Below are 20,379 nucleotides of genomic sequence, written 5' to 3' on the forward strand. Positions count from 1 at the left end.
TCTGGAGATTATTATGTTAATTTGTGCGCTCTCTGTTATCATAAATTGGTAATTTTGGTATGTTTGGCTAATTCCTTAGTCACTGCAAGACCGGAATTTTTTTTTTTTTACAATAATTGCAAATAATATCTATTGAGAGATAGTCTGATAAGCTCCTTCCTGCACCCACCTTTGTTGGGTATCACCCAAACACAGTCAGTAGGTTACTAGGGATCTTTTTATCTCAGTGGACATCTTGCAATGGGCTTCTGACAGTGTTGGAATATGCTTGATGTGTGTACTGAGAGCTGCTTTGATTATTGCTTTAAATAGACACATTGTACTGTGTTAAATCCAGACCCCCAACAGTGCTACTCTGTTTTTAAACTGTATGTGTTTTTTTTTATTTATCCCAGGTAGGATGTTGTGTATTTTAATATCTGCAAGTAAAAGTTAAGTTTTATGATTTTTGGTTCCACTTTTGCCGATTTACCTATGTGTTTAACTGTGTGCCAGAGATTATTTTTTCTTTTTCTGAGATACTATTATACCATATTAGACAGGTGAAGGGCTAAAGACTGACAACTAAAAAAAATTATATATCAGGTTTCATTTTTACTGAAGAACAAAATGCTTATTATAGCATAAAGCTTCATAAAAGAAACAAAAAACGGTTACAAAAATAATCACAAACAATCTTTACTTCTTTAATAGGAGATTATAAAAATAACAATAATATAAACTTTATTTATATTTAAAGTGACAACATATTCCTGAGTATGACTATATACTTAGGATTGGCTTTAACATGTTGGGTTGCTCCTCCGCCCTGACCCTCTAATTTTTCTTCTGGCTTCAACAACTGAAAATAGCAGCAGTTTAGAACAGGGAAGTCAGTGCTATGGTCTTCAGCAGAGAGTGTTCCAGGTGTCATGACAATGTGTCAAGCCTCACATAAAGACATAGCCAGAGAGTGCACACTAAGTATTACCCATGGTTGCTACAGGTTTATGGATTTTCAGAAACCTAAAAGGTAAAACCTTTACCTTTAAGAAACAAAGTGGGTTGGACTGGCACCAGAAGAAACTTACAAACAAGTAGGGATAGATAAACGTATAAAACAAAAACTGGCAAATGAGCTCTACAAACCTGAGGTACAGTGTACGGAGTTGGGTTCATAAAATCCGTAAGATCCATCAGGCAATCTCGTTCATCTTGGGAAACATGGATTGACTGGATTGGTGGAAAGCGTGGGTAAGCATCCCTGAAATCTTTTAACTTCAGACGCCTTTGAATTACACTCAGATTTTCTCTCTCAACAAACACCTAAAATAAAAAAAGGAAACAAAACAAATACTATATAGAGTAAATGTCAGCAATAAACCACAAGTGGTAGTACAACTGAAAAGTTAAATATCTACTAAAATGCATTGTCTTATGCCAATAAAATAATAGTACAGCATGAGCACTCAACATACAGAGATAGCAAACATCACAACGGTCACTGTGTATTTTGGGGGGGTTCTGGAGAAAGAATAATCAATGAAACTAAAGGTTAGTAGAGCAATATCTTAACCAAACAGAGATGCCACAAAACTGGAAAAATTGAATGGCAAACTTGAGAAATTTAAAATGATCGTTCATGATTCAGATAGAGAATACAATTTTAAACAAAATTCTAATTTACTTCAATTATCTAATTTGCTTTGTTCGCTTGGTATCCTTAAATGAAAAGCAGACTTGAGAGATTTCAAACGATCTATCTTATCAATTATAATGAATAAGACTTGGATAATTTGTAAGTAATTTGCCTATAACATTTGGTGGAATTTGGGTGGGTGGAGAGATTAAAGGAACATTGTTCTTTTGGTATCCTTTGATGAAAAGGATATGTAGGCAGACTCCTATGGAATTTTGAGATTTGAGTTTTATAAGGGGGGGAAAATCTTTGTTAGTGAGTGCTACTTAGAGTAAGAAAACATACTGTACAAAATAGACTCATTTACAATTATGAGACTTTGTAAAGTCCTATTAAGGTACATTATCATTTTAAAATGTATTTTACAATCTAAATATGAACAGAAGATCTCATACCTTGTGTTTAAGAAGAACTATCAATTGGGATCGAAGTATCAGTCCACACAATCTGGCTGGCTACAAACAAGACAAAGAAATGCAGGCGTTATACATCTTGCAGAACAAAAACATAAATGGGAACATATTCATAAAGATAGCCTCTATCAATAAGTGGAGAATATACATTACAAAAGCATCTAAAGATCATTTTAAAATAGAAAAAAAACATGGTTATGACATATTTGGATATATTAGCACCAACTTCGATTTAACCCCTTCACTCCCGGGACTTTCATTAATAAAACTTGTGCAAAATAGAGGAGAATTTTTAGCAAAAATAGAGCCTTGTGTTTTTTTAATTTTTATTTAGCTGTAACTATATATATTTTTAAGTAGACAACCCAAGGTATTGATCTAGGCCCATTATGATATATTTCATGCCACCATTTCACAGCCAAATGCAATGTTTTCACAATCTTTGGGTTTCTCACTGAAATTATCTAAATACTGCTTGTGCAATCATGACACAAATGGCTGTAAAAGCTTCTCTGGGATCCCCTTTGTTTAAAAATAGCACACATATTTGTCTTTGTCATTGCTTTTTGGAAATTAGAAGGCAACTACTTGCAGCTGCGCACCACACTTCTATTCTTACCGACAGTAAAGGGGTTAATAAGGTATCTTGTAAGGTTAATTTTAGCTTTAGTGTAGAGATTACCCTTCCACCTGATACTTCCCACCCCCTGATCCCTCCCAAACAGCTCTCTTCCCTTCCTCATGTCCCCACTGGTCACCCCCATCTTAGGTACTGGCAGACAGTCTGCCAATATGAAAATGTAAGCTGTGTAGGATCTCCCCTTACCCTCCAACCTCACTGATCCCGCCCAAACAGCTCTTTGGCCCTCCCCCCAACTACTGTCTGCCATCTTAGGTACTAGCAGGTATCTGCTTGTTACAAATTAATTGTACATAGACATACAAAGAAAAGTGTGCTGAACCCTGTATTTTGAATTTAAATATCACCATCTTATAAAAGGAGAATAATATGTGAATCATATATGAACTTTCATACTCATGCATATCTATATTTATTGAGTTAGCAATCAAGCAAGTACAGAGATCAATTAAAAAAAACTCAACCATAGCTGTGCTTTAAAACCTAGGATCTATGGCCATATAATTCCTAATAGAGGTGAGAGGTATTAAACAACACAGCGATTTGCAAGATTCAAAATATACTAAGCTGCTACAATCCGGGAGCTACAATTCCATTTAGGTAAATATTTGAACTCATAAGAAATGTTAGCTATGGTCCCCAGATTAAAAGGAGAGACAACGCTTTTCCAGCTAGTGCCCCAGCTAGGGGATGTGAGAATGACAGTTCACATAATATTCTCATTTTATAAGGTGGTGATATTTAAATTCAGAATACAGGGTTTGGCACACTTTTCTTTGTATGTCTATGTACAATTAATTTGAAATTGTTAATAATTGTGCCAACACCCTGCCAGGGGAGATTTTTAGATAATACGTAATTTATTTCTCCTGGAGATTATTTCACCATCTTCCTCTATTCTCCCTTTTAGCTGTCTGCTTGTACCTATAAACACTTTATATATACTGTATATTTTTTTATAATAAAACAGCCTTAACCTGATTATAAATGAATAAACGAGGCTTACAATACGGAGCAGAAAGCTCAGACACCAAATTGAGAATCAAATGTGGTGTTGCAGGTCTAATGAAAAGTTTGATCCTGATCAGAGGCTGCACAAAATCTGTATATCAGGAATTTTGGTAATCTTCCTGTTGAACAGCAAAAACAAAGCAATACTCTGATCCTTGAGAGAGCTAGCTGATATTACAGGATCCTAGAAATTCAAAATCACTTCTAATGATAAGTCATAGTAACACACCAGGCTAGATAAGTCTTCCAGACCTTATGATAAATATGTCTGACAAAATGCTTCCTCGCATGAAAAAAGGTGTCAATATCCTTGTCAGACAATACTCTATTAGATAGAATCATGCTTTCAATTGCCAGGCCATCAAAGCCATGTTCTGAAGATCTTGATGGAATAAGGGACCTTGGGACAGAAGGTCTTTCCTAAGAGGCAGATGTCACTGTGGGCAAGAAGACATCTGAACTAGAATTGAATACCAAGTTCTGCGAGGCTAAGCCTAAGTAATCAGAATCACTGACACTGTTTCTCCTTGATTCTGGCTATTACTTTGGGAAGTACCACAAAAGGAGAGGTGTAAATAAGCTTGAACAACCAGAGTACTTTGGCATCTACCAGTATTGCCTGAGCATACCGTCATCGAGCACATACCTCAGACTGGGGAAAGGGTGAAGAATCATGAAATCACCTGGAGTTTCAGAATATTGATTCAAAGTTGTTTGATTATCCATATCCAGAGGAGATTATCCTCAAAGATTAGCAAACAATCCCCCAGCCTATTGAGATCACTGACCAATGTGGCTGCTGATGTGGCTGCTGAAAAGAGGCACTCTAAACCATGTAGTGTTGTCTCCATTACAAATTCAAGGACTGATCCACGGAAATCTTCTGAGACAAGTCCTTTGGAGTTACAACACATGCATGCCCTCTAGCCCGCGATCCCATCTAGGAAGCCGTTATGGCTTCAGTACAGCCAAAACAACTAGAACGTCCCATCCCTTCCTAACCGTGCTAAAGCCCAGCATGGAATGTTCTAACGGCGGGAAGGGGTTATATGAAATATTGGGAAAAAAACGCATTGTGTGTCAACACTGTTTTTAATGCACGTAAATTAAATTATATGTAAATATATGAAAATATCCTATTGAATGTTGCCCTCCTTTAAAAGTTTTTCCTGATTTATAAACTCTATTTATACAATTAACCGAGTTTAAAAAAGGATGATCTTCTAATAGAAGCCATACTTGAAAAAACCCGCAATAGCTCAGAGAAAGGGATGTTAGTGGAGGTACGTCACAGTGGAAAACAGGATTTTTTAAAAGGGTTTTGGATGCTGTATATTCAATTAGACGTCTCTCAGCGTGTGGGCAAGAGCTTTGTATTGTCACATCAAACTCTTTGAGAATGTAATACAAAATGTTAAATTATGCACAGTAAAACAACTTTGCAACACAATATACTTTTATTATTTATTTTGATCCCATTTCTTGTAATTTAAAAGGGACAGCCTAGTCAAAATTAAATTTTTATGATTCAGATAAGGCATGTAATTTTAAACTTTCCAATTTACTTTTATCATCAAATTTGCTTTGTTCCCTTGGTATTCTTTGTTAAAGGGACAGTCTAGGCCACAATAAAATTTTCATGATTCAGATAGAGCATGTAATTTTAAACAATTTTCCAATTTACTTTTATCACCAATTTTGCTTTGTTCTCTTGGTATTCTTAGTTGAAAGCTTAACCTAGGCGGTTCATATGCTAATTTCTTAGACCTTGAAGGCCACCTCTTTTCAGAATACATTTTAACCGTTTTTCACCAATAGAGGGTGTTAGTTCACGTGTTTTATATAGATAACACTGTGCTTGTGCACGTGAAGTTATCTGGGAGCAGGCACTGATTGGCTAAACTGCAAGTCTGTCAAAAGAACTGAAATAAAGGGGCAGTTTGCAGAGGCTTAGATACAAGATAATCACAGAGGTTAAAAGTATATTAATATAACTGTGTTGGTTATGCAAAACTGGGGAATGGGTAATAAAGGAGTTATCTATATTTTAAAACAATAAAAATTCTGGTGTAGACTGTCCCTTTAAAAGCTAAACCTAGGTAGGCTAATATGCTAATTTCTAAGTCCTTGAAGGCTGCCTCTTATCTGAATGCATGTAACAGTTTTTCACAGCTAGAGGGTGTTAGTTCATGTGTGCCACATAGATAACATTGTGCTCACGCCCATGGAGTTATTTATATGAGGGCACTGATTGGCTAAACTGCAAGCCTGTCCAAAGAACTGAAATCTGGGGGCAGTCTGTAGAGGCTTAGATACAAGGTAATCACAGAGGTAAAAAGTATATTAATATAACCGTGTTGGTTATGCAAAACTAGGGAATGAGTAATAAAGGGATTATCTATCTTTTTAAACAATAAAAATTATGTATCAGACTGTCCCTTTAACTCTGAAACTGAGTTTTACAATTTTGATGATTAAAAGTAAACATGGGAGGCTTCACAAACCTTATCTTGCTACATATATGCCCCTAATTTGCCACAGCAAAAATAAGATGTTATAAAACAATAGAACAACGTTAAGAAAATAACAGTGGTTATCTGGTGGCTGGAGGTTGGCAATTGGCCATAACAATAAAAAAATTAACATATTAGGATGGTGTCATTTTTTTTAAGACATTTTTGTCTATTGTCCTATTAAGGAACATCATCCCAGATGTCCAGCTGGAATGGCACTCAAGAGGGGGCAAGTGTACAAATTTCTCAGAATTTAAAAAAAAAAAAAATATATATATATATATATATATATATATATATATATATATATATATATATATATATATATATATATATATAGATATAGATATATAGATATATGTGTCTACCAGTGGGAAATACACTTACCTGCACAGAAGAAGGGGCTACAATCACTGTAGAGAGTAAATGAGGCAAACCAAAGCTGTTGCTATCAACAGACCAAACCTACCTGCACTTATGTATTAAATGTGTCCCACTGCCATCTTGGCACATACAAGTATGAACTGCCCAATGAGATAAACAACAAACTGCCCACTGGGACTGAGTAGCTGGTAATTCTCCACTATACTTTTAATGAAAAATTCAAGTTACCACAAAACATTTCTTAAAAGGACATTTAACGCCTCTTGCTTTTGTATAAAATTGAGCTTGTCCCACACTCCCTAGAGAGGCCAAAAAAACATAATTTATGCTTACCTGATAAATTTATTTCTCTTGTAGTGTATCCAGTCCACGGATCATCCATTACTTGTGGGATATATTCCCTTCCCAACAGGAAGTTGCAAGAGGATCACCCACAGCAGAGCTGCTACATAGCTCCTCCCCTCACTGCCATATCCAGTCATTCGACCGAAACAAGACGAGAAAGGAGAAACCATAGGGTGCAGTGGTGACTGTAGTTTAATTAAAATTTAAACCTGCCTTAAAAAGGACAGGGCGGGCCGTGGACTGGATACACTACAAGAAAAATAAATAAATTATGTTTTCTCTTGTTAAGTGTATCCAGTCCACGGATCATCCATTACTTGTGGGATACCAATACCAAAGCTAAAGTACACGGATGATGGGAGGGGCAAGGCAGGAACTTAAACGGAAGGAACCACTGCCTGTAGAACCTCTCTCCCAAAAACAGCCTCCGAAGAAGCAAAAGTGTCAAATTTGTAAAATTTTGAAAAGGTGTGAAGCGAAGACCAAGTCGCAGCCTTGCAAATCTGCTCAACAGAGGCCTCATTTTTAAAGGCCCAGGTGGAAGCCACAGCTCTAGTAGAATGAGCTGTAATCCTTTCAGGGGGCTGCTGTCCAGCAGTCTCATAGGCTAAGCGTATTATGCTCCGAAGCCAAAAGGAGAGAGAGGTTGCCGAAGCTTTTTGACCTCTCCTCTGTCCAGAGTAAACGACAAACAGGTCAGATGTTTGACGAAAATCCTTAGTAGCCTGTAAGTAGAACTTCAAGGCACGGACTACGTCCAGATTATGTAAAAGGCGTTCCTTCTTTGAAGAAGGATTAGGACACAATGATGGAACAACAATCTCTTGATTGATATTCCTGTTAGAAACCACCTTAGGTAAAAACCCAGGTTTGGTACGGAGAACTACCTTGTCTGAATGAAAAATCAGATAAGGAGAATCACAATGTAAGGCAGATAACTCAGAGATTCACACCAATAAAGGTATTTACGCCATATCTTATGGTAGATTTTCCTGGTAACAGGCTTTCGTGCCTGTATTAAGGTATCAATAACTGACTCGGAGAAGCCACGCTTTGATAGAATCAAGCGTTCAATCTCCATGCAGACAGTCTCAGAGAAATTAGATTTGGATGATTGAAAGGACCTTGTATTAGAAGGTCTTGTCTCAGAGGTAGAGTCCATGGTGGACAGGATGACATGTCCACTAGGTCTGCATACCAGGTCCTGCGTGGCCACGCAGGCGCTATCAGAATCACCGATGCTCTCTCCTGTTTGATCTTGGCAATCAGTCGAGGGAGCAGAGGGAAAGGTGGAAACACATAAGCCAGGTTGAAGAACCAAGGCGCTGCTAGAGCATCTATCAGCGTTGCTTCTGGGTCCCTGGACCTGGAACCGTAACGAGGAAGCTTGGCATTCTGGCGAGAAGCCATGAGATCCAACTCTGGTTTGCCCCAACGCAGAATCAATTGAGCAAACACCTCCGGATGGAGTTCCCACTCCCCTGGATGAAAAGTCTGACAACTTAGAAAATCCGCCTCCCAGTTCTCTACGCCTGGGATATGGATAGCTGACAGGTGGCAAGAGTGAGACTCTGCCCAGCGAATTATCTTGGAGACTTCTGACATCGCTAGGGAACTCCAAGTTCCCCCTTGATGGTTGATGTAAGCCACAGTCGTGATGTTGTCTGACTGAAATCTGATGAACCTCAGTGTTGCTTACTGAGACCAAGCCAGAAGAGCCTTGTATATTGCTCTTAACTCGAGAATATTTATTGGGAGGAGTTTCTCCTCCTGAGTCCACGATCCCTGCGCCTTCAGGGAGTTCCAGACTGCACCCCAACCTAGAAGGCTGGCATCTGTTGTTACAATTGTCCAATCTGGCCTGCGAAAGGACATACCCTTGGACAGATGGACCCGAGATAGCCACCAGAGAAGAGAATCTCTGGTCTCTTGATCCAGATTTAGTAGCGGGGACAGATCTGAGTAATCCCCGTTCCACTGACTTAGCATGCATAATTGCAGCGGTCTGAGATGCAGGCGCGCAAATGGCACTATGTCCATTGCCGCCACCATTAAGCCGATTACTTCCATACACTGAGCCACTGACGGGCGTGGAATGGAATGAAGGACACGGCAAGCATTTAGAAGTTTTGATAACCTGGACTCCGTCAGGTAAATTTTCATCTCTACAGAATCTATAAGAGTCCCTAGGAAGGAGACTCTTGTGAGTGGGGATAGAGAACTCTTTTCCACGTTCACTTTCCACCCATGCGACCTCAGAAATGCCAGAACTATCTCTGTATGGGACTTGGCAATTTGAAAGTTTGACACCTGTATCAGGATGTCGTCTAGATAAGGAGCCACCGCTATGCCTCGCGGTCTTAGAACCGCCAGAAGTGAGCCCAGAACCTTTGTAAAAATTCTCGGGGCTGTGGCCAACCCGAAGGGAAGAGCTACAAATTGGTAATGCCTGTCTAGAAAAGCAAATGATCTTTGTGAATCGGTATGTGAAGGTAGGCATCCTTTAAATCCACTGTGGTCATGTACTGACCCTCTTGGATCATTGGTAGGATGGTCCGAATAGTTTCCATTTTGAATGATGGAACTCTGAGGAATTTGTTTAAGATCTTTAGATCCAAGATTGGTCTGAAGGTTCCTTCTTTCTTTGGAACCACAAACAGATTTGAATAAAAACCCTGTCCTTGTTCCGTCCGCGGAACTGGGTGGATCACTCCCATTACTAGGAGGTTTTGCACACAGCTTAGGAATGCCTCTTTCTTTATCTGGTTTTCTGATAACCTTGAAAGATGAAATCTCCCTTGTGGAGGAGAAACCTTGAAATCCAGAAGATATCCCTGAGATATGATCTCCAATGCCCAGGGATCCTGAACATCTCTTGCCCACGCCTGGGCGAAGAGAGAAAGTCTGCCCCCCACTAGATCCGTTTCCGGATAGGGGGCCGTTACTTTGTGCTGTCTTGGGGGCAGCAGCAGGCTTTCTGGCCTGCTTGCCCTTGTTCCATCACTGGTTAGGTTTCCAGGCCTGTCTGGAATGAGCAACAGTTCCTTTCTGTTTTGGAGCGGAGGAAGTTGATGCTGCTCCTGCCTTGAAATTTCGAAAGGCACGAAAATTAGACTGTTTGGCCTTTGATTTGGCCCTGTCCTGAGGAAGGGTATGACCCTTTCCTCCAGTAATGTCAGTAATAATTTCTTTCAAGCCGGTCCCGAATAAGGTCTGCCCCTTGAAAGGATTATTAAGTAATTTAGACTTAGAAGTCACGTCAGCTGACCAGGATTTAAGCCATAGCGCCCTACGCGCCTGGATGGCGAATCCGGAATTCTTAGCCGTTAGTATAGTCAAATGCACAATGGCATCAGAAACAAATGAGTTAGCTAGCTTAAGCGATCTAAGCTTGTCCATAATTTCATCCAATGGAGCTGTGTGAATGGCCTCTTCCAGAGACTCAAACCAGAATGCCGCAGCAGCAGTGACAGGCGCAATGCATGCAAGGGGCTGCAGGATAAAACCTTGTTGAACGAACATTTTCTTAAGGTAACCTTCTAATTTTTTATCCATTGGATCCGAAAAGGCACAACTGTCCTCAACCGGGATAGTGGTACGCTTTGCTAAAGTAGAAACTGCTCCCTCCACCTTAGGGACCGTCTGCCATAAGTCCCGTGTAGTGGCGTCTATTGGGAACATTTTTCTAAATATAGGAGGTGGGGAAAAGGGCACACCAGGTCTATCCCACTCCTTACTAATAATTTCTGTAAGCCTTTTAGGTATAGGAAAAACATCAGTACACACCGGCACCGCATAGTATCTATCCAGCCTACACAATTTCTCTGGAATTGCAACTGTGTTACAGTCATTCAGAGCAGCTAAGACCTCCCCAAGCAATACACGGAGGTTCTCAAGCTTAAATTTAAAATTAGAGATCTCTGAATCAGGTTTCCCTGAATCAGAGCCGTCACCCACAGAATGAAGCTCTCCGTCCTCATGTTCTGCATACTGTGACGCAGTATCAGACATGGCTCTTACAGCACCTGCGCGCTCTGCATTTCTCCTAATCCCAGAGCTATCGCGCTTGCCTCTCAATTCAGGCAATCTAGATAATACTTCTGACAGGGTATTATTCATGATTGCAGCCATGTCCTGCAAAGTAATCGCTATGGGCGTCCCTGATGTACTTGGCGCCATACTAGCGTGCGCCCCCTGAGCGGGAGGCGAAGGTTCTGACACGTGGGGAGAGTTAGTCGGCATAACTTCCCCCTCGACAGAGTCCTCTGGTGATAATTCTTTTATATATAAAGACTGATCTTTATTATTTAAAGTGAAATCAATACATTTAGTACACATTTTCCTATGGGGCTCCACAATGGCTTTCAAACATAATGAACAAGTAGATTCATCTATGTCAGACATGTTTAAACAGACTAGCAATAAAACTAGCAAGCTTGGAAACACTTTACAACAAGTTTACAAGTAATATAAAAAACGCTACTGCGCCTTTAAGAAGCACAGGACTTGTCCCAAATTGAAATAACAGTGAAAAAATGCAGTTACCCTAACAAAATTTTCAGAGTGTATGTAATAAGTTAGCAGAGCATTGCACCCACTTGCAAATGGATGATTAACCCCTTAATACCCAAAACGGAATAACAATTGAAAAAAACGTTTTTTAAACAGTCACAACAACTGCCACAGCTCTACTGTGGCTTTTTACCTCCCTCAATACGACTTTTGAAGTATTTTGAGCCCTCTAGAGAAGTCCTAGATCATGCAGGAAGAAGCAGGATGTCTGAGTCTGTAAATTTTTGCTGCGCAAAAAAGCGCTAAAATAGGCCCCTCCCACTCATATTACAACAGTGGGAAGCCTCAGTTAACTGTTTCTAGGCAGAATTTAAGCCAGCCATGTGGAAAAAACTAGGCCCCAATAAGTTTTATCACCAAACATATGTAAAAAACGATTAAACATGCCAGCAAACATTTTAAAACACATTTATATAAGAGTATGTATCTCTATTAATAAGCCTGATACCAGTCGCTCTCACTGCATTTAAGGCTTTACTTACATTACTTCGGTATCAGCAGCATTTTCTAGCAAATTCCATCCTAGAAAAATATTTTAACTGCACATACCTTATTGCAGGAAAACCTGCACGCCATTCCCCCTCTGAAGTACCTCACTCCTCAGAATGTGTGAGATCAGCAAATGGATCTTAGTTACTTCTGCTAAGATCATAGAAAACGCAGGCAGATTCTTCTTCCAAATACTGCCTGAGATAAACAGCACACTCCGGTACCATTTAAAAATAACAAACTTTTGATTGAAGAAATAAACTAAGTATAAAACACCACAGTCCTCTCACGACCTCCATCTATGTTGAGGGTTGCAAGAGAATGACTGGATATGGCAGTGAGGGGAGGAGCTATGTAGCAGCTCTGCTGTGGGTGATCCTCTTGCAACTTCCTGTTGGGAAGGGAATATATCCCACAAGTAATGGATGATCCGTGGACTGGATACACTTAACAAGAGAAACTAATTCTATAACCAACAAAGGCTGTAACATAAGTAGCTGATTGAGGTAATTTGTAGCATTTTAAAGAATTTGCTTGTCAGCCTCTCTAGGGAGTGTGGGACAAAGCACAGTTTTTACACCAAAGGGGAGTTTACTGTCCATATGTGACCCCAATATAGGGAGTAATTCTAACCTGGTTAATTTCATCATTGTTCTCTACAATGGGGAATCCATTGTGGTTGGAGGATGTGTCACTCAGAATGTCCACAACAATACCAACTTTTTCTCGCCTCCGTAGACAAGTCACTGGAGTGCTCATTACTTCCCTGAAGAAAGAAAAAAAAAGGTTAATAAAAGCAAATAAATATATATATATATATACACACTGTATAAATATAGTACTGTATAAATATAGTACTATCCATATTTTAACTTATATCACTAGATAATAATTAACAACTCAACCAACAACAGGGATGGACGGACTGGACCAACCACAATCTTTTCACATTAAGTCACTCCCCTTAACTGAACCCTAAAGGCTAGGGTTGCGCAAAGGCAGTATTGTACAAGTGTACAACATTTGAACCCTGTCCGACCGCAAATTGATAAATCTTTTATTCTTAGTGACTAGATATGTAAAAGATTACAGCTCAAGCCTGCTAAGTATCATATAGGGATATGAGCCAAGATAGAGAAATTGCAATACATATGATTTAAATTCTGTTTATCGTGGCTCAGCCTAGATCAATACTTACAAAGGATAAGCATAGAGAAACAAGAAATCAACAAAATTAAAAGTTTTTCTTCCTAAAATGAGTTTTAACTCCCCATACTCACACTCAATTTGTAACGGGAGAGACATTTGTTGGATGTTTGCCAGACTAAAGCTTTACACAAACATCTAGTAGCCAAAGATGTATGGATTGATCTGGTAGACTATGGTGCATAGAAACACACAGACTACTAGGCACCAGAAACACAGCACACTTATGATAATGCCAGTCCACATGCCCAGAGAGACTAAGCGTGTCCGGAGTCAAAATGCACAGACTGGCCTACCAGGAAAAGAAAATCTAAATTCTTTGCACTCTGTACAAGAATGTGTGCTCAGCTAAGGAGACCGACTTTAATACATATAAATGAGGATTATTCTGCTTCTTTTTACCACCCCCCCCACCTTTTGGGGCTTAAAGGGATATAAAATCCAAAAATCTATTTTGTGATTCAGACCGAGCATAAAAGTTTTCAAGTAATTTCTTTGATAAAATTTGCTTTGTTCTCATTGCATTCTTTGATGGAGAGATACTTCGGTAGGTGTCTCGAGCACTACATGCAGAATATAGTGCTGCCATTAAGTGCTCTTGCAAATGGAAAACACTGTTGCAAAAGTGTTGCAATATAGTGCTACAGACATGTTCACACTACTCAGCTTTACATCCCTGCTATTTAACTAAAGATAAGAGAATGAAGAAAAATTGATAATAGTAAATTAGAAAGTTGTTTAAAATTGCATGCTCTATCTAAATCACAAAATAAATTTTGGATTTCATATCCTTTAAATTACTTTCTGTGAGTATGGCTACAAGGTGATTAAATAATTTATTTTTATATAAATATGTAGATATAAAAAACATTTATGCTTAACTGACAAATGTATTTATTTCCGGGCATGGAGAGTCCACAAAACATTTTAATTACTAGTGGGATATTCATTCCTGGCCAGCAGGAGGAGACAAAGAGCACACCAGCAAAGCTGTTAAGTATCGCTTCCCTTACCCATAACCCCCAGTCTTTCGGCCGAAGGGAAACGGAAAAAGAACACAAGGATATAGAGGTGCCTGAGGACTAGACAAAAAAACTGCCATCATTTGAATAAGGGCGGTTCGTGGACTCTCCATGCCCGGAAAACAAAATGTATGCTTACCTGATAAATGTATTTCTTTCCGGACATGGTTAGTCCACGGAATCATTAATTACTGTTGGGAATACCACTCCTGGCCAGCAGGAGGAGGCAAAGAGCACCCAGCAAAGCTGATAAATGTCACTTCCCTTCCCACAAACCCCAGTCAATCGACTGAAGGAAAATGGAGAAAAGGGAATAACACAAGGTGTAAGGTGTCTGATGTTAAAGTTAAAAATAACTGTCTTAAAATAAAGGTCGGGCCGTGGACTCACCATATCCGGAAATAAATTTATCAGGTAAGCATACATTTTGTTTTCTTTCCTAAGATATGGTGAGTCCACGGAATCATCAATTACTGTTGGCAAACAATACCCAAGCCAGAGGACACAGATGATTAGGAAGGGACAAGACAGGGAACCAAAACCAGAAGGCACCACCGCTTGAAGAATCTTTCTCCCAAAAGAACCCTCAGCCGAGGCAAAAGTATCAAATTTGTAAAATTTGAAGAAAGTATGTAGAGAAGACCAAATTGCAGCCTTGAAAATCTGTTCCACAGAAGCTTAATTTTAAAAGCCCATGAACAAGAGACAGCCCTAGTGGAATGAGCTGTAATTCTCTCCGGAGGCTGCTGTCCAGCAGTCTCATAAGCCAAACGAATGATACTTCTCAACCAGAAAGAAAGAGAAATAGCTGTAGCTTTCTGACCTCTACGTTTCCCAGAGAAACAAAAAGGGTAAAAAACTGGTGAAAATCCTTGGTCGCCTATAGCTAAAACTTCAGAGCACGCACAACATCCAGATTATGTAACAAAAGTTCCTTATGAGAATGATTAGGACATAGAGAAGGAACAACAATTTCCTGATTAATATTTCTGTCCAAAACAACTTTAGGAAGAAAACCTAAATTATTATGAAGAACCACCTTATCAGTATTAAATATAAGATAAGGAGAGAGTTCTGAGACTCTCCGAGCAGAAGAAATAGCAGCAAGAAACTAAACCTTCCAAGATAACAACTTAATATCTATGGAATGCATAGGCCCAAACGGAGCCTGCTGCAAAACTTTAAGAACAAGGTTAAGGCTCCAAGGAGGAGAAACCAATTTAAACATAGAAAAAGTGTAAGTTAGGAGCACCAAGGTTAAAGGTGTATGTCAAAATGCAGGGTCTATAAAGGAGTAAATCCAGGCCTGATTCTGATCAGTGCCTGACAAAAGGATTGCATGTGTGGCAAAACAGACAGACGCTTATGTAACAAAATAGACGAGGCAGAAATCTGACCCTTCAGAGTACTTGTTGACAAACCCTTCTCCAGACCTTCCTGGAGAAAAATAAAAATCCTAGGAATCCTGACCCTACTCCAGGAGTAACCCTGGGATTCACACCAATAGAGATATTTATGCCATATCTTATGGTAAATCTTCCTAGTAACAGGCTTGCAAGCCTGAATCATGGTCTCAATGACTGACTCAGAAAACCCACGCTTAGCCAAAATTAAGCATTCAATCTCCAAGTAGTCAGCTTCAGAGAAACAAGATTTGGATGAAGGAAAGAACCCTGAAGTAGAAGTTCCTTCCTCAGAGGTAGTCTCCAAGATGGAAGAGATGATATCCCCACAAGGTCTGCATACCAGATACTGCGAGGTCATGCAGGAGCTATGAGAATCACCAACACTCTCTCCTGCTTGATACGAGCAATGACTCTTGGGAGAAGAGCCAACGGAGGAAACCGGTATAGCATCCCGAAATTCCAAGGGACCGCCAGTGCATCTATCAGAGCAGCCTGTGGATCTCTTGACCTCAAATCGTACCTCGGGAGAGCTTGGCATCCTGCTGAGACGCCATCAAATCCAGTTCCGGCACCCCCCATTTGAGGGTCAGGCTGGAGAACACCTGTGGATGGAGCTCCCACTCCCCGGGATGAAAAGTCTGTCTGCTCAGAAAATCCGCTTCCCAGTTGTCCACTCCTGGAGAGAGGCAAGAAGAAAGAATCTTGGCTTCTCTGACCTCCGTCAGAAAAATCTTCATCGATAGAGAATCTTTTATGGTCCCTAAGAAAACTACCCTTGTAGCTGGAACAAGGGAACTCTTTCCCAGACTCACTTTCCCTCCGTGGGAACGTAGAAAAAGGAAATTTATGCTTACCTGATAAATTTATTTCTTTTACGATATGACGAGTCCACAGATTTCATCCTTACTTATGGGATATCGCCTCCTGTTCAGCAGGAGGAGGCAAAGAGCACCACAGCAGAGCTGTATATATAGCTCCTCCCTTCCCTCCCCCTCCAGTCATTCGACCGAAGTAAGGAAGAGAAAGGAAAAGCCAAGGTGCAGAGGTGACTGAAGTTTAACCAAAACAAAGACCTGTCTTTGAAAATGACAGGGTGGGCCGTGGACTCGTCATATCGTTAAATACATTTATCAGGTAAGCATAAATTTCCTTTTCTTTTACAAGATATGACGAGTCCACGGATTTCATCCTTACTTATGGGATACAATACCAAAGCTATAGGACACAGATGAAAGGGAGGGACAAGACAGGAACCTAAACGGAAGGCACCACTGCTTGAAGAACCTTCCTCCCAAAACAGCCTCGAATGAGGCAAAAATAGTAAATTTGGAAAATAATGTGAAGAGACGACCAAGTTGCAACCTTGCAAATTTGTTCAACAGAAGCATCATTTTTAAATGCCCATGAGAAAGCCACAGCCCTAATAGAATGAGCCGCAATTCTCTCAGGAGGCTGCTGTCCAGCAGTCTCATATGCCAAACGGATAATACTGTTCAGCCAAAAAGAAAGAGAGGTAGCCGTAGCTTTCTGACCCCTACGTTTCTCAGAAAAAAAAAAAAATAATGAAGATAATTAACGAAAATCTTTAGTCGCCTGTAAGTAAAACTTCAGGGCACAGATCACGTCCAAGTTATGTAACAGACGCTCCTTCTTAGACGAAGGATTAGGACACAACGAAGGAACAATAATATCCTGATTAATATTTTTGTTGGAAACAACCTTAGGAAGAACCCAGGTTTGGAACATAACACTACCTTATCTAATGAAAAATAAGGTAAGGAGAAGCACATAGTAATGCTGAAAGCTCAGAAACTCTGCGAGCAGAAGAAATAGCAACCAAAAATAAAACTTTCCAAGATAACAATTTAATATCTATGGAATACATAGGTTCAAACGGAATCCCTTGAAGAACCTTAAGAACTAAATTCAAACTCCAAGGAGGAGCAATAAGTCTAAACACAGGTCTGATTCTAGTCAGAGCCTTACAAAAAGATTGAACATTCGGAATATCTGCCAGACATTTGTGTAGAAAAATGGATAAAGCAGAAAATTGTCCCTATAAGGAACTTGCTGATAACCCTTTCTCCAATCCTTCCTGGAGAAAAGATAAAATCCTAGGAATCCTAATCTTACTCCATGAGTAGCCTTTGGATTCACACCAATAAAGATATTTACGCCATATCGTATGGAAAAATTTTCTAGTAACAGGCTTGCGATCCTGAATCAAGGTACCAATGACCGCATCCGAGAACCCCCGCTTAGATAAAGGCAAGTGTTCAATCTCCAAGCAGTCAGCTGCAGAGAAACTAGATTCGGATGATGGAAGGGTCCCTGAATGAAAAAAACCTGCCTCAATGGAAGCTTCCACGATGACAGAGAGGACATGTCCACCAGATCGGCATACCAAGTCCTGCGAGGCCACACAGGAGAGATGAGAATCACCAAAGCCCTCTCCTGTTTGATCCGAGCAATCCCCCGGGGAAGGAGAGCAAACGGTGGAAACACATAAGCTAGGTTGAATGACCAAGGCACTGCCAAGGCATCTATCAGTTCGACCTGAGGATCCCTGGACCTGGATCCGTATCTCGGGAGCTTGGCATTCTGACGAGATGCCATAAGATCCAGCTCCGGTCTGCCCCATCTGAGAATCAGGGTGGCAAAGACCTCCGGTTGGAGTTCCCATTCCCCTGGATGAAACATCTGTCTGTTCAAATAATTCGCCTCCCAGTTGTCCACCCCTGGGATGTAGATAGCAGACAGATAATAAGAGTGAGCCTCCGCCCACGAATTGTTTTTGGATACTTCTGTCATCGCTAAGAAACTCCTTGTTCCTCCCTGATGATTGATATAAACCACAGTCGTGATGTAGTCCGACTGAAAACAGATAAAGTTGGTCGAAGCCAACTGAGGCCAAGCCTGAAGTAAAATGGTCATCCAGCACCTGGATTCGAACCAACAACCTTTGTGTTGCAAAGCCCCAAAGCTAACCACTAGGCTACATTCCCTCAATTCCAGAATATTTACTGGAAGTAGAGACTCCGACTGAGTCCACACACCCTGAGCCTTCAGGGAATTCCAGACTGCCCCCCATCCTGGTAGACTGGCGTCCGTTGTCACTATCACCCATGAGGGTCTGCAGAAGCACGTCCCTTGGGACAGATGAGCCTGCGACAACCACCAAGAAGAGAGTCTCTTGTCTCCTGATCCAGATCTATCGGAGGAGACAAATTTGGAAAATCTCCATTCCACTGCCACGAACCGAAAATGCTCGCCCAGAAAGGCAGCCCTCATGAATTTGAGATGATCTCTGTGGAGAAGGGCATGAGGATATACGTGCAATCCACGAAACCCACAAATGGACCCTCCTGGGTCAATATGAAGATGACACATCCCCAGACCAAGATTTCAACCCAAAGGTTCTGCGTGCTAAGACGGAGATCCTGACTCTTAGCCGCCAACTAGGTATCTGCAAGTAGTCCATAACTGAACTAGCTAAGGCCAGAACTATAATTCCATTTATATCCTAAAGGAATTCTATAGTGGAGTGCTTCTGTTCCATCCTAAGACGCAAAGGATGAATGAACACCCAGAAAACAGCAGTAATGTCCTAATAAAAAGGACCCGTACTGTCACTTGGACTGTTAAAACTGAGATTATTTACTCAACAGTACACAACCAAATGATATGCGCATACCATCTTGTATAGCGTAGTCATTCTTAGAAAATTACATACAAATTTGAGCACCTGCCATCTATAAGGTAGGCACGGTGTCAGTAAAAAAGGTACCCATCATGGAACATTTGAATAAAAAGTGTTACTGACTCCATCTTGAAAAGCAGTAACTGGATATTGCATTGATCAGAAAAATCTTAGCTTAACAAAAAGTTTATTTCAAGACCAGCTATTAGTTAGATCGTACAGAGACCAAAAGTCCCCTTTTTGAACCATATGTTAAATTAACTTGCCCCAATTACCCTTGAAAAGGTACTAGAGGCAAGTATGGCATGAATCTTGACAAAAGTTAGAATGCTGTTTAAGCACCTAATCTGAAATAACTTACATGAAAACATTGGAAACAGAACAAACTGAACAATCCCTAGTAGAATCGACAAATGAGATGAACAGTTGCCAAAAACAAATGTACTGCTTTATGCAACTAAATGAGAAAATTCAGTTAAACTCTTTACTGCCACATTAAACTCAGGAAAGACCAATGGAAGGTTTTCATTATGATGTCCAACTATCCCTGAATGGGACACTGACAATAGGTTTTTATGGTCGCACCATATAAGCACAAATAAAAACGTTTCTTAACAGCTGATAATAAAACATTATTTTATGAGTGCTACTCTCACTTTAAAAATAGAACTGCAAGAATTTATTTTTCCGTTCGTAAGGGCACACATCAGCACACAAGTATTAAAAATGTCAGATAAGCTTGGGGACTAGAACGGTCAGTAGTTATCTGCATTAAATAATTGCAACGTGTGAGAATGCTGCTATAGCATCTAACGCAGAAAAGAAGTCTCTGCAAACATAGGGAACATTCCCATGTAATCCTGCTAGCAACAGACATTGCTATGTTACCATACAGAAGCCATGTAATGAACCACAGAGCACTGCATGTGGGACATGAAAAAAACGGTGGGATGCAATAACTAGTGTTAATGGGCTACAGAGCAGCAATCTTTAGCAGAAG

General features: G+C 40.2%; 1 protein-coding gene across 1 annotated transcript in view; it reads right to left on the reverse strand.

Moving 5' to 3' along the window:
• The window catches only part of CLCN7 (chloride voltage-gated channel 7), a 373,281-nt gene that overhangs the window by 30,450 nt on the left and 322,452 nt on the right, over window positions 1-20,379 (reverse strand). The window contains exons 21-23 of the mRNA XM_053694644.1: window positions 12,679-12,811; window positions 2,074-2,133; window positions 1,129-1,305 (exon numbers count right to left, since the gene is read on the reverse strand). Of these exons, the coding sequence (XP_053550619.1) occupies window positions 1,129-1,305; window positions 2,074-2,133; window positions 12,679-12,811 (370 nt within the window). The remainder of the gene's footprint in view (window positions 1-1,128; window positions 1,306-2,073; window positions 2,134-12,678; window positions 12,812-20,379) is intronic.

This window comes from Bombina bombina, chromosome 11, assembly GCF_027579735.1.
Source record: "Bombina bombina isolate aBomBom1 chromosome 11, aBomBom1.pri, whole genome shotgun sequence".
NCBI lineage: Eukaryota > Metazoa > Chordata > Amphibia > Anura > Bombinatoridae > Bombina > Bombina bombina.